This window comes from Haemorhous mexicanus, chromosome 1 (genome assembly GCF_027477595.1).
Source record: "Haemorhous mexicanus isolate bHaeMex1 chromosome 1, bHaeMex1.pri, whole genome shotgun sequence".
Lineage (NCBI taxonomy): Eukaryota > Metazoa > Chordata > Aves > Passeriformes > Fringillidae > Haemorhous > Haemorhous mexicanus.
This window is the reverse complement of record NC_082341.1, coordinates 99,939,046-99,954,088: the sequence shown is the minus strand read 5'-3', so window position 1 is coordinate 99,954,088 and position 15,043 is coordinate 99,939,046. Positions and strand designations below refer to the sequence as shown.

The following is a 15,043-nucleotide window of genomic DNA, read 5'->3' as shown; positions in this document are numbered from 1 at the left end:
TAGTTTATCAGATAGAAGGGGAAGAGCAAGTAAATTTCTCAGATTAGAATCACTGTGAAAATATACCCACATGCAAGCTGCTTCGTTCTCCAATTGCCAGCGTTGGCTAATAATTTGCGGCATTCATTTTAAGGGGATAGAGGAGAGAAGAGAAAGAGGTGAAGAATCTTTTTGTTGGCTTTTAATGGGATGCCTTTAAGGGTTATCATTCAACCTGCTAGAAGCATGGAGGTTGTTCTTGTTACAGTACCTTATCTACTTTTCAGACCCATTGCATTAGAATTAAAGGGTAGGCAGTGCTAGTATTTTGCCCCCCATTTTGCTGCAATTAGAAATGAAAGACACAAACCTCTGCAGTAAGATTATCTAGTTGTCTCATATTCTCTGCTGCTCCTCAGCCATTGTCAAAACTAAGCCATATTTTTCCACCATAGTGACATTGTAATACAGACACACACACACATGCACACAGATTTGTAGCATCTGTGCCAGAATTTTGTATGAAAATTTGTATATACTAATACAGAAGATTCACAAATCTTCCAGCACACATGTTAAACTCTCACAATGTGAGATTTTGGATTCTTCTGTAAAACTCTCATGACTCTGTATTCTGGAAACGTGTCTGTAAATGATTTGGGTTTTTTCATCTGCCTCTTGTTTTTCCATAATGAAGGAGATGTGTGGCTATAGATTGTCTTTTCATGCTGTATTTTTTTTTTTTCCCTAAGATATGAAATGTGTTCTTGTGTGCAGTGGAAATCACCCCCAGCCTGGAGTGCAGTTTGTGCAAGGTGACAGTGTGGGCTGTGAAAACTTCTGCAGCTGCTGTCTCCTGTTGGCTGGGTAAATATTAGAAGCTGTGGTAATACATCTCTTGAAGAATGGTGAACACTCACATTGTGCCACTATTGTTTAGTCACAGAGTAGGCCCTGATTTAGTGAAGAATTTTAGACCTAAACCTATCCCTATTTGTCAAAACTATGAAATAGGTATTTCAGTGAAAATTATTTCAGTATTCAATTCCTTTACTGAACTGTGACTTTCACTGCTCAGGTGTTTCTTCTGAATAAATTTATTTATTTGGAGGATTTAAAATTGGGTCTTGAAGAGCTTACTGCATTTAATTTTGTAGACTACTAAAACCAAATACAATTATTGCTTTTGGTGATATTCAAAATAATTTATTCAATGTTGAATCCATTTTTGACTGGAAAAGAAAACGTCTGCAGAGACAGATTCCTTCAAAAGCGTAGTTCCAAGGTTGTGGAAAGGTTTTCTGTGAGAATATTTGTATTTTTAACCACATCCTTACATTTCAGATTTCTGTCTGCTTTTTCAAACAATGGATGTGTATTTATAGTGTAAATATTCTCACTGAAGCAAACACAATGTGCTGTGCTACTCACATGTACAATATATAGCATCTCATGTCCACTTAGATTAGAATGCACAGCTTTTAACACTGCTCAAAGATGACAGTATATCTATGGGGAAGCATTGGCATCCAGAAGGCACATTTTATAGGCAAAAAAATATAATAGCAAGACTTAATAGGAAGAAAAGAAATACAAAATGCCCCCCCTAATTTTTAGTTGTCTGGAATTTGAAGGTTTTTCCCTCTTTTCCACCTTGCATTTGCCTCAGTCTGTCTAGACACAAATGAGAAGGAAGAGGAAAGGTGACGCTATGTTCTGCAATTTCTTCTACTTTGAATATAGTTACTGTTAAGGAGGATCATTGTGTATATCTGCTCTTGATATTTTTATATGGTTTTGGGACATGTGTAAACCAGCAATACCTTTGCAGATGCAGGAATGTCTGGAGAAGATTGCTGAGAGTTGCTCGGTCACAGAAAGATATGTTGTCTGAAATCTGTCTGTTGGTCTACATTTTGTAATTTAGACTCTGAACATCTCATGTTTTTATTTAAGGTAGAATATATTACTTCTCTCTGCAAGTCATTATAATAGGAAAATTTTTGCTGTGTTTAAAATACTGAATTTTATTTATTTGTCAAATTTCTGTGAGAATTTTAGTAAAACGTACATGCTTTTAGACATTAGCATTCTTCCTTTTGTTTGCTTCTCTGTTAGCTCTTACAGAAACCTTTTCAGTTAGAGAATTGCACTGACCTTGCAAAATACCATATGTTGAGTGTGCTGCTATTCATCTCATAAGCATTAGTAGTCTTGAATGAGCAGGTATTGTCTGTATCCTATGATAACCAAAGAAGTTAAAGAGACTATTTTTTTTTTTTTATTGCAGTGATAGAAATTAAATATTACAGATAAATTGCTCTCTTTTTTGTTAAGAAGCATTATTTCTTTGTGACTTTAGACACATGTACAGACATGTGGGTGTGCACATCATATAAATTCAGGGTTTATTTAGAACTGGCTTAAATTCTGAAATAGTAGAAAATCACAGTTCTGGCCATTTGTACATTCTTAACCCTTATATTGCAGTTGGTAAAGGAGTGAACTCAATCGTGTAGTAGTCTCAGCAAAACCAAAGAGTAGAAAAAGTGAGTAAAAGATGGATATTTCACCCTGACACTTGGTTTCTTTGCTATAGCAGTTTAACATGGACCTTACATGTAGCTATAATGTTTCTTGTGTGGTTTAGCTCTTTTTTATTTTTATGATACAGTGCAAAAGTATGATAATAGAGAAAACACCATCATAAGTAAATAAAAAAAATAAAAGACATGGCAGTGGATCATTAGAGTTTCTGCTTAAGCAGATATATAGATGGTTACATATAGCAATTATAAAAATATGTATTTATGTAATTTAGAATTAAGTAAAGAGATGTAAGCAAATAATTAATATGGATCCTCACAAAATGCTGTAGCAACTATAGGAACATCCAGCATCTTACAACAGTTTTTTGCACCTAGCAATTAAAAATATTGGGATGTGAAAATTAGAGAAAAGTGGCATAGTTGCGCTGTGGTTAGTGAGAAGAAAGCTGTTCATAAAAACTCAAATGTGTGTCCTCTCAGTTTTTAGCTTGTATTTGTTTTGGTTTTGTTTTTTTAAATAAAAATGCCAGATGGTAACTGCCCGTTGTTGTGCATTTTAGGTCTCAGAGGGGTTTATTTTCTATTTTAAAATAATTTCAAAATCAGAAACCATATTCTTCTTTCACTGTTCTTTGCTTTTCTAATGCTTAAAAATGTATTGTCTTTTGCCATTAAAAACTACTGCAAAAAGGTGTGTCGAATGAGAGGGCTAAGAGAGGGCTAAGAGATCCTAGACTGCAGCTGTGAGAGTGAATTCTACATGTGTACCCAGAGTTCAGAACCGCAGCGGTCCGACCATCCTCATATATCTGCAGAGTGTTCCAACAGCAGCATTGCTGCAAGACAGGGAAGCTGGCTGCCTTCTGAATTCTCTTACTACTTCTGCATTCTATTCTTCATAATGCCTTTTGGAGAATATTTTCATCTGGTTTTACAATGCTTTTCTAGCATCTTCCTGGCCTTTGACTCCAGGATTTTTTCTGAATTTTATTTATTGTGCTTGGTACTCACCTGTCCTTTTAAATATATTAGAAAACACTTGAGGTTGATTTATCTGTTTGGGCCCTGATCAGAACTTTTTTAAAAACTAAAAGGTCAAATTATTGTCTGAAAATATTGACATTTAGGGGACAGGTGAAAAATGCAATGGGCATCTTCAGGTTCAGTACAACCCCAGTATTAGATAGAATATTTTCCTACTTCATCTTAAAAGATCAGGCTGAAGCAGTTAGGGGCTGCATTAAGACTGAATTGCAAAGGTGAATACATAATGCAGTACTGACCTTAATGTGTTTCAAAGAGTATTCATATTACAATGAAAGAAGATTCTTTTTATTTTTCAGAAAAGGCATTTCAGAATATGTTAGCAACTGTGTACAAAAAGAAGCTCGACTCGTTCTTACGCTCCCCCCAGCTGAAGAAGACCTCAGCTTTGTTAACATAATAATACATATTTTCTTCATACCACATAGGAGCAGAAGTGCCTATTTTCTGGCTTGCTTTCAGTATTGTACCATGAAAGGACACAGGACACATTTCAGCATCACTTGCTGCAGAGTTCACCTGACAAGGAGGCACTTTTTTATTCAGTTACTGAAAATTGTTCATAATCCGTATTTTCTACCTTGACATTCTTATAAATTATCTACATTCCGTTGGCATTGTGATTTTTTTAAGCTTCTTTTACAAAACTGGAGGGAAATGTGTACAACTATGTTTTCTGCTCTGCAATGAAAGTGTACATTTATCACTTAGGTACATGTAAGTCACTTCTGTGAATTGAGCCCTTGGAGTAAATGTGTTTTGATGTAATGGCCATCTGCTCATGAATATCACATTTGCTAGTTTAACAAATAGTTTGATATAGATGAACACATAGTTTGGTGAGATCATATAGTTTCACAGATAGCAATGCAGTAGCAAAGTTTTATATTTTCCATAAACCAATAATCAAGCTGCAGAGGAGATCTCAAGGTTTTTGTTTGTTGCTTTAAGGAATTAATCTCTAGCATTTATTCTCAGTTTCTGACTGCTTTTTTTCAAAATGGTAAATGGAGGACCTACATCAGATCATAACAGGAGGCAAACTACATCCTTCCCATTTCAGAAAGCAGTCTTGCTTCTCTTTTCACCTTTCAAAAATGAAAGCTGTTCTGCTCTCAGATGGACACAGTACAGCCAGACACCAGGAGACCCTGGGAACAGCTGACCTGACACTCTTGCCCTGTATGGCTTCATTAGAGTCAGGTATCAGTGACGCAGAAATGGCCCCTGCAGCTGTAGCCAAAGCCAGTTTGCAAGAAAAGACAGAACTGACAAGATAGAGTTGGTCCAGTCAGTGATTCTGAGTGTCATGGTCTGAGGGATGCAGGTCAGCTGCAACGCGTTACACATACATATGTAGTGCAGTAAATATAGCTCAGTACCAGGCCATGTTTTTAGGTTGATAAAAACTAGTTTAGTAGGCTCTTTGTTTGATTTTAGTTTTGATATTATGGCATTTACTGTGGTCCTGGCACATATTTTACTGCTGAAGTCAAAGTTTATTCTTCAGTATCACTGATATCAAACTGTAACCATGACAGAGTGTATGGATTTATAGGAGGAGTACGTGAGTGATGGTGGGTTTGGGTTTTGGATGTATCTTCAAAATTTGTCTTCGTGCTTATTGTTTTTAGTGCAGGAGAGCCATGTAAAATGTGCGTGTTCAATAACATTGTCTTGTTTCCCCCATGTCCCCTCCTGTATTTTAGCATATGTTCCTGAGGAAGAATTGAAAGCAGCAGAAATAGATGAAGACAGCGTGGAAGATGATGGGCTGTCTCTGGACATCCAGGAGAATGAGTATTTGTGCAATGAAGAAGCGGAGATCAAAGAGGCTCAAAGCTACCAGAACTCCCCAGTCAGCACTGCAACTAATCAGGATGCAGGCTATGGTTCGCCGTTTAGTGAAAACAGCGATCAGCTGGCCCATTTCAAAAGCACTTCCTCTAAAGAAGAGAAAGAGGATCCTCAGTGCACAGACAATGTTTCCTATCCACAGGACAGCTTGGCACAAATAAAAGCTGTGTATGCAAATTTGCTTTCAGAGACTTGCTGGTCCAGTTTAGCTTTGGACTTAAAGAAATCCAATCCAACCACCAGCAACAACGGAATCAGCCAGAATGAAAACATGACCAGTACTGACGCCAATGCCAATTCCCAGAGTACTTGTACTACCAGTACCAGCACTAGTACCAGTACAACCACCAGTAGTACTAGTAACAGTAACAGTAACAGTGGTGGCTCGGGTTACGACTGGCACCAAGCTGCGCTGGCTAAAACTCTGCAGCAGACGTCATCGTACGGACTTCTCCCGGAGCCGAGTCTCTTCAGCACAGTACAGCTTTACCGGCAAAACAATAAACTCTATGGGTCTGTGTTCACCGGTGCCAGCAAGTTCCGATGCAAAGACTGCAGTGCAGCCTACGACACGCTGGTGGAGCTAACAGTGCACATGAATGAAACCGGACATTACCGTGATGACAACAGAGATAAAGAAGCTGATAAGACCAAGCGGTGGTCAAAGCCTAGGAAACGATCGCTTATGGAAATGGAGGGCAAAGAGGATGCCCAGAAAGTGCTGAAGTGCATGTACTGCGGGCATTCGTTTGAGTCTTTGCAAGACCTCAGCGTCCATATGATAAAAACAAAGCATTACCAGAAAGTGCCTCTGAAGGAGCCAGTACCAGCCATCACCAAATTGGTCCCTTCTACCAAAAAGCGAGCACTTCAGGACTTGGCTTCGCCTTGTTCACCTGAGCCAACAGGGATCACGGCAGAAGCTTCACTGGGTGAGTCTGCAAAGGATCAGAAAACTGCCAACCCCTACGTGACTCCGAACAACCGCTATGGCTATCAAAATGGTGCTAGCTACACTTGGCAGTTTGAGGCACGCAAAGCCCAAATACTGAAATGCATGGAATGTGGCAGTTCCCATGATACTTTGCAGCAGCTCACTGCTCACATGATGGTCACCGGTCATTTCTTGAAGGTGACCAATTCTGCTTCCAAAAAAGGCAAGCAGCTAGTGTTGGACCCAGTGGTGGAGGAGAAAATACAGTCTATACCTCTTCCACCTACCACCCATACAAGGCTACCAGCCTCCAACATTAAAAAGCAGCCCGATTCCCCAGCGGGCTCCACAAACTCGGAGGAAAAGAAAGACCTAGAGAAGGAAAAACTGGTGGTCACTGAAACAGAGAAAAAGATTAAGGAAGAGAGTGAGGACTCTACAGAGAAATTTGAGCCAACAACTTTGTATCAATACCTCAGAGAGGAGGACCTAGATGATAGTCCTAAAGGTGGAATAGACATATTGAAGTCCCTGGAGAACACAGTGACAACAGCCATCAGCAAAGCCCAGAACGGAGCCCCTTCCTGGGGAGGATATCCCAGTATCCATGCAGCTTACCAGCTCCCGGGGACAGTCAAACCCCTTCAGCCCGCGGTGCAGAGCGTTCAGATGCAGCCGTCCTACGCGAGCAGTGTGAAATCGCTGTCGTCAGAACACAACGCACTCATCCATTCCCCAGGCAATATCACACCCCCACCTCACAAGAGCAATGTATCTGCTATGGAGGAACTAGTGGAGAAAGTTACAGGTAAAATCAACGTGAAGAAGGAAGAGAAGCCTTTGGAGAAGGAGAAGAGTTCTCCAGTTAAACCCGTGTCCCCTGCTGCTAAAGAAAACAAGGACTTCCCAAAAGCAGAAGAAATAAATAACAAACAGCAGCCAAAGAAGAGCTCTGAGCCTGAAGTTCAGAAGGTCAAAAAGGATAGTCCAGCAGAAGCACATACGCCAAATGGTACAGAGCCACTTAAAACAAAGGTTGCAAATGGCTGTAACAATTTAGGAATTATCACAGATCATTCACCTGAGCCATCCTTCATTAATCCATTGAGCGCTTTACAGTCCATTATGAATACCCACTTAGGCAAAATTTCTAAGCCGGTAAGCCCCTCTCTGGACCCTTTGGCCATGCTGTACAAAATTAGCAACAGCATGTTGGACAAACCCATTTACCCAACCACTCCAGTCAAGCAGGCTGACGCTATTGACCGGTATTACTATGAGAACAGCGATCAACCTATTGATTTAACTAAGTCCAAAAACAAGCCTCTTGTTTCCAGTGTGGTTGACTCTGCCTCATCCCCGCTGAGGGAGAGTGCCCTGCTGGATATTTCTGATATGGTGAAGAACCTCACCGGGCGTTTGACACCCAAGTCTTCAACTCCCTCTACTGTGTCAGAGAAGTCTGATGCTGATGGGAGCAGCTTTGAGGAAGCTCTGGATGAACTGTCACCAGTACACAAGAGGAAGGGCAGGCAGTCCAACTGGAACCCTCAGCATCTTCTGATCCTTCAAGCCCAGTTTGCTTCCAGCTTGAGGGAGACCCCAGAAGGCAAATACATTATGTCGGACCTAGGTCCACAAGAGCGGGTACACATCTCTAAGTTTACTGGTCTTTCCATGACCACAATTAGCCACTGGCTGGCCAATGTGAAGTATCAGTTAAGGAGGACAGGTGGAACTAAATTTTTAAAGAACTTGGACACAGGACATCCTGTTTTCTTTTGCAATGATTGTGCCTCTCAGTTCAGGACTGCTTCTACATACATAAGTCACTTAGAGACACACCTAGGGTTTAGTTTGAAGGATCTGTCAAAGTTGCCACTTAATCAGATTCAAGAACAGCAGAATGTTTCAAAAGTCCTCACAAACAAGACTTTGGGCTCACTTGGAATTGCCGAGGAGGACTTAGGCTCCACATTCCAATGTAAGCTCTGTAACCGAACTTTTGCAAGCAAGCATGCAGTCAAACTGCACCTTAGTAAAACACATGGCAAGTCCCCAGAGGACCATCTGATCTATGTAACTGAGTTAGAAAAACAATAGCGTCCAGGTAAGCAGCCAGGTATGCAAGTGACCACAGGAACATTGCACTAAACTTCTTCATAGTACTGCACTAGGCCTGACCTGAGCCTCTGAAATCAGTCTTACTTTTGTTGCTGAACTGCCGCCTATCTGGACCTTGGTTTTTCTTACACTTATTTTGTAGTTATATTTATATGCTCTTTGTCTGATCTGTGCATGGTTATTTTTTGGTTTCTGTTTTTATTTTTTGTGAGTCAAAGTCTGACCTTTATTTTCAACATCTGTCCTTGATGTTAAGCTATCTTTTGTAGAATATAGTGGGAGACACTATTGAGAGACATTAATTTAGCCGTAAAGAAAGACACAAAGAACAATGATAAAGAGACATCCTAAAATTACAAAGTTGCCATGACAATAAAGGTCACAGAACCTGGTAGTGTCAAGTTTTAACCCTCTGAGAACTGTAATAGCATTTCTGTGCCTTTCCCAGTGACTAAATAAGTAAATAAGGAGAAACAAAATAAAACAAAAGGCTTAAAGGCATTTCATTCAAATAAAAGCTGTGTCGGAAGCAGGACTTTTTTTTTTTTTTTTAATGAATGAGCTTTTTTTTTTTTAAATGCAGAACTGGTTTGTGAAGATATTGTGCATGCAGTCCTTGGAAGAAGGAGAGCTGTGTAGTACTCAAGGGGTTAGGAAGCCACAACTGTATAAGTTAAATAATGATTAAAAAACAAGCAAACCAATTTGCCACTATGCCCAAACCCTCTGGATGCTGAGAATTGCCACTTTTTGGCAAAAGGAAAAAAAAAAGTATGCAAGCTGTTATTTAAAACAAATGTAAAAATGCTCTTTTCTTTCCTTTTTTTTTTTTTTTTCTGTAAAATACTGCAGTTTATAGTTATTTACAAATGTTAAGCTTTGGTACAAGCTGACCTTTCTATAGTGTGCTGCATTGGTAAATGAAAACAAAAAATATGGGGCAAATGTTGGATTCTGTTCCTTGTAAATTGCCAGCATCAGCTTAAAAAAAATACATGTTACATATCGTACCATTTTAAACTGTTCAACTTTCTTTGTACCTTCTGGCTGTATGCTTTCTCTTTTAACTTTTTATATTGTCATTTTATATTCAATTTCTGTGTATATAATGTAAAACCACACTTTTTGAATAAAATTTAGTTCCTGCAGCTTGATATAAATAGAGGAATTTTACTGGCACCTGCATCTTTCCAGATGCATGTACTTAAAGGAACTATCTGACAAAAAAAATAAATAAATAAAAATAAAGCAAGCAATGCACTATGAATTATACATTTTGATGTTTTATCATTAATATTGTACAGTACATTTTGGTTCACACAATTAAATCCACTGTTTTCTCAAGTGTAAAATAAACCCACATGCAGTTCTTGATTTACATACATTGTCATGTCGTCATTATATTGCCTTTGAGGTGTTACTCCAGCTATAAGAGGCATCGTTTATATAATCAACCAGCGAAAATCTACTTGAAATCATCTCTCGTGATCTGTGTGCTGACGTGTCTCGCTCAAAGCCGTGATGCTGGTAACCTCTCAGAAGAGATCTGCAGCAGGCACTCACTGCAAAAGGTACTTAGCCAGAGCAGCCAGGGGCATTCTGCTCCTCGCTGGGGCACAAGAGAGGCTGCAAAGGTTTTGGCCAAGTTAATTTCCTTGTGCCGTGCCGCTGTACCTGTAGCCGTCTTCTGTGTGCGTTCAAAGGCCGTCTCCTCCTTCCCTCCCTTCTCTGGTGGAGCACCTTTTGATTCCAACAGTTCCATAGTCAGAGGCTGTGGCTCCTGCCCCTGCAGTCTGTTGGATGCTGCGGTGCTGCCTCTCTGGCAGCGGTGAAGACCTCAGGGGCTTTGACACCAGTTTTTACTTACAGTACAAGGAGGCAGACCTATGTTTCTCTGTACTTTTTAAATATTGCATTTTGAGGTAAGCTGAGCGCTATCATATCAGGTGTTTCCCTTAATCTTTATTTCTGTTCTGTTGAATGCAGATGTCATTTAGAATGTAAAAGAGAGCTGTCAGAGCCTTCACTTCTCTATCTCCTGAGTGCTTTGACAGTTACAGTGTATGAAAGCCTGGGATCTGCTATCCATTACACTTTTTGGATGGGCTATTAAATATGAGCACCTAGAGGGGTTTGCTTTCAGGTGGTATTAGTGATACTATGGTGTTATATATACTTCTGTGTACATATGTATCTTTCTGTTTCTTCTCAGTTCTTCTGAAAGTAATTTAAATGTAAGATCTTTGCTTCCAAATACAGCATGGTTCAACATTTAATCTTTACTTTAGCTGCAACTCCAGAAATATCCATGCACTGTTCTGTTCCCTGTAAAAGCCTATCAGGTCCAGGTCAGTTACATTTATGTGGTGTTTCTAAGTAGTGCAGGAAAGTGCCATGAGGGTTTTTTAAAATGTCCCTTACGTTCTTCACTGCTAACTACCTATGTCCTTCAGGGGATCTAGCCATTTAGACATTTCAGTTCAATTACTGGATGATTATGTGCTTAGGGCCCAAGGGGTGGTGAGGAAGAAAAACAGTCAGGCCTATGGCCATAATACAGTCCTTAAAAAATAACCCTTTGAAGTTTTGTTTACTTTCCCACAGGCCTGCAAACATATGATTATAAAACATGCTGTAGTACATTGCAGCAGTGTGTGAAAAGGTTGAAAGGGAGAAATAATAGCTCTAAAGTGGGTTTGAATCTAATGTAAATCCATTAAAACTGATTTTGAAACACGGCATGTAAAGTGAGTTCTCAACACCAGGTGACTCCCTCGAGAGGTGTTTATGACATTGCTAAATCTGTTCAGTTCTGATAGCTTCAGAATTGGACAATCACTCATCATCTGTGCCACTGTCTGAAGAAGGTCCATTTAGAATAAAGCAGCAGCTTTACCTGGTGACTATGCTGATGTAACACTTTCTATGACTGAAATATGGAGTAGATGAAAATTGGAGGGCTCTGATGGTTCACCTGCTTAAGAAAATGAAGTACAGTGACAGTACGATCTTTGCTATTTGGATTTTTGCCACTTTTGTTTGAATATTGTATTTCAGAAAAAATTCTTTTTTGAAAAAGAAATTACAGAGTTCAAAATGGAGTTATTCTTTTTCCCAGAATTTTCTTCCACATTTATTTCTTCTTTTGGTAAGATTGCAACAAAAGAAAGTTTGTGCTATTCTCTGAGTAGGTTCTAAAGCTACTGGACAGAAGAGACCACGCAGTCTTTCAGGACTGATCTTGAAAAAAATAGACCTAAGATCTTTAAACCCCATCATAGCTTCTGGAAGCCTGTATACCTGTTTTGTGATCTATGCAAAATCCAGTGTGTCTGACTCTTTTCAGAGATGTATAAAGTATTTTTTCATCATTACATTGCTGGTGTTCACACCTTTGCTTGTATCTGTTCTCAGAGTGAAAGATCTTGGTTTGCTTGTTTTCACAGGTTTGATTTCTGATTTGGTGCATTTTTCTATATTGCTGTTTCAAAGCTGATGCAAAGCACTGGAAATTTGGGAGATCTGTGTACTGAAAACTTTAGTCCTGAATTAAATACCCCTTTTTCCTTTTTTTTTTTTTAAATAGCATTTTGTGGGTTATTCACTAATGTCTTCTGCAACATAACTTTGTTGCAGCTTTCTCTGGATGGTTACACTAGTAATAATGATGCCAAATATAATCCATCCTTTTCATGGAAGCCACTAAAATGCAATTGCAATTAAGCATAAAGGCATAAAATATACATATTATCTTGTGTTAGACTAATCAAGGCACAGTGCATCAGCTTTCGCTTGCATTTTCCAAAGCCATCTGAGATTTGAGTGTGTGATATACTTTAAATATTATGGCAGGGGTCCTGGTTAGGAGACCTCCAAGGAGAGGCCAGTTTCCATGCAGAGTGTTCTTGCAGCTCTGTAGGTGTTGGTCTCCTGGCTGATGCAGTATTGAGTTACTCTCCCAGCGTGAAAGAAGCAGGAAGTGGGATTTCACCATCTGTTCACTGAAATTTAAAAGCAGGGTCCTTTTCGGTCCATGGATGAGAACAGAATGCTAACCCAAATTTACTGGCCAGATACTAATCTCTATAATAGAATTCTTACAAATTTTTGTTTTCCCTGCTCTTCTGATTGAGTTTCTTCTCATAATGTTTCATGTGGCTTTGTCTAGTTTCTCTTCATCACTGTGTGTATTCAGCTTCCTCCTACAGGTAGGTGGAGAGACCACATTTTGGGATGAAAGATGCTATTCTAAGGTGATACCATAGCTAAATGAAAATATCAGTATCCAAAACTGGATGTATTGTTGTAAAGGAGAACATTTTACAAGTCTAAGATGATGCAGATTACCTGAGGTTAGTATAATTTGTGAAATGTGCTTCTTTATCCCACGTCTTCATTAACTCTGTTTTTTGACTGGTGATATAGCAAAACTGATTTTAGAATAGTTTAGCACCAGGAAGTGAGGAGTGTGGACACTGATAGTTAAAAGAACTAGTGGACCTAGTTATTTTCAGACAACCAATATTAGAATGTGCAATTATTATAAAAGTTGTAGACCTTCCCACTAGGAATGAGAAGCTCAAGTTACTCTTTTGTGAAGATCCCTTATTTTTAAACACCCCTACAGTGCTGTCCAGTGACCTGCTGAATCAGGGTCAGCATGATCAAAATGCATCTAGTAAGATTTATCCTAACTACTGTAGTTGTTACCTGGGTTTTTTTCCCTTCTCTGTGGAAAATAAAAAGTTTAAATTTGATTCGTTATACCCAGGCTATAAGGATTTGAATGGTTTTTACTTCTGGATAAACTCTTTAGTGTAAGATATTCAGGGAAAATTATTTGTTAAAATTATTATTTCTTTTTAAAGAAGCATTTCTCAGACTAAATTGTTCAGGGCACAATGTGTTGACCATCCCTACAGCATAAATCTGAACCAATTTAATATAGTGAGAGCATACTGTATTCAGTCCAGAGTGGTTGTGTCAGCACTGTCTGAAGTTGCAGGTTAAAGCCTGACAGGTTCCTGACCAGGCTTGTCAGATGTAAGACACCTGTGGTTAAATGCCACATGGTCACTTGAGGAAGGAAGGTTGGAGTCTGGTTGCCTGCAACCCATCTGCTCTTCTATGAGTCCAGAGCTGATTCATTTGCTCAGAACAGCGTACATTATGAAATCTTAGAGGCTGCTGGGACACATTAGGCAAATACAGGCCAACCTTCGGGGTCATGCAGGTGGAAGTCACCTCTCTTGGTACACATGACAACTTGTCCAAAGCCACCTCTTTAAGAGTGTGTGCAAACTGAAGTTTGTATTGGAGCTCATCATGAACCACTAAACTGGAATGGCATTTCCTACCCAAAAATGACACCCATGATGGTGAAATCCAGAAAGCAGCATGCTACAGGTCACATAGTCAGAAATAGTGCCCAAAGCTCATGAGCAGCAGCTAGAGGTGTAGCCACTAGAGCATGCTCTCAGGCACATGCTCTTACTCCCCAGAAGGCTTATCATGACAACAAGTAGTTGAGTTCCCTGCAATATGATCTTGGATGGAAGATTCAGTTGCTGAGAGCAAGCAGTTTCTTTCAAATAAGTTCACCAGTGGACTGGTAGGTGCTAAATTAGTTTGGCAAAACGTATTAACCTGCCAGCTGACACTTCAGTTTCATTATACCATACTGTGAATCACCATGGTACATGTGTATCAGAATCCATTCACCCCTTGACTTTCCTTTCAGTGAAGTTTGGATACTCACGACTGAGCAGTGATGAGACCAAATATCAGTCCTGGTGAATTACTTAAGGTACTAAGAAATACTAGGTTTTGTATTTTTGAATGGCAGGATAGGTTGTTTTATCTTGGCAATGGGCATTGTCCTCAGATACAGAGAGGCAGCTTGTATCAAATGCCATTTGCCCCATTCTGCAGCTAGTGGAGACCATTGTTGTAAACTCTTGAAGATGGTCCCAGAAAAAAAAGATTTCTGCCATTTTTTTCCTCTTTTGCCCAAGAATTGCACAGTGTATTGGGACATGCAAAGAAACTGGTTTAACCTGAGCATTTCTGAGGAGCAGTGTTCCATCAAAACTAACTGCCTTCCTCAAGTCCTGGTTAGGCTCAGTCTGTCACTGCGTGGTTCCAACGTGTAACATCTTATTTGTTGTCATGGAAGCACTGCTACAGGTTCAGTGTCAAGAACATTATCTTTTCCACACTCCCCACCCAGCCTCCAGCTTAACAAGGAAAACTGGCAGAGTGGCTCTGCCAGTCAATATTGCTCTGCAAGGAGTTGGAGGGTGCACTGGGAGGGATGGGAACAGGATAGCGGGGGATTTTGATCTTGATAAAGTTCTATGGTTTTGGAAATGTCACTTCATTCGTGTGTCTCCACTGTAGCTTAACCCACTATGAATAGCAATACAAGAAGTGGTTCCTGGCTTCAGGGTCTTTGGCATCTAATTTCTTAGTACTTACAAAGGTGAAAAGTTGTGTATTGGGTCACTTCTGTTCATCTGATGTTCTAGGTGAAACTAAAGCCATTGTAGGTAGGATG

At 39.6% G+C, this 15,043-nt stretch overlaps 1 protein-coding gene across 1 annotated transcript in view; it reads left to right on the top strand.

The window, feature by feature from the left end:
- The window catches only part of TSHZ1 (teashirt zinc finger homeobox 1), a 55,142-nt gene extending 45,277 nt beyond the window's left edge, over positions 1-9,865 (top strand). Inside the window, exon 2 of the mRNA XM_059857246.1 lies at positions 5,282-9,865. Coding sequence (XP_059713229.1) covers positions 5,282-8,466 — 3,185 coding nt within the window. The 3' untranslated portion in view covers positions 8,467-9,865. The remainder of the gene's footprint in view (positions 1-5,281) is intronic.
- The last annotated feature ends 5,178 nt before the right edge of the window (positions 9,866-15,043 follow it).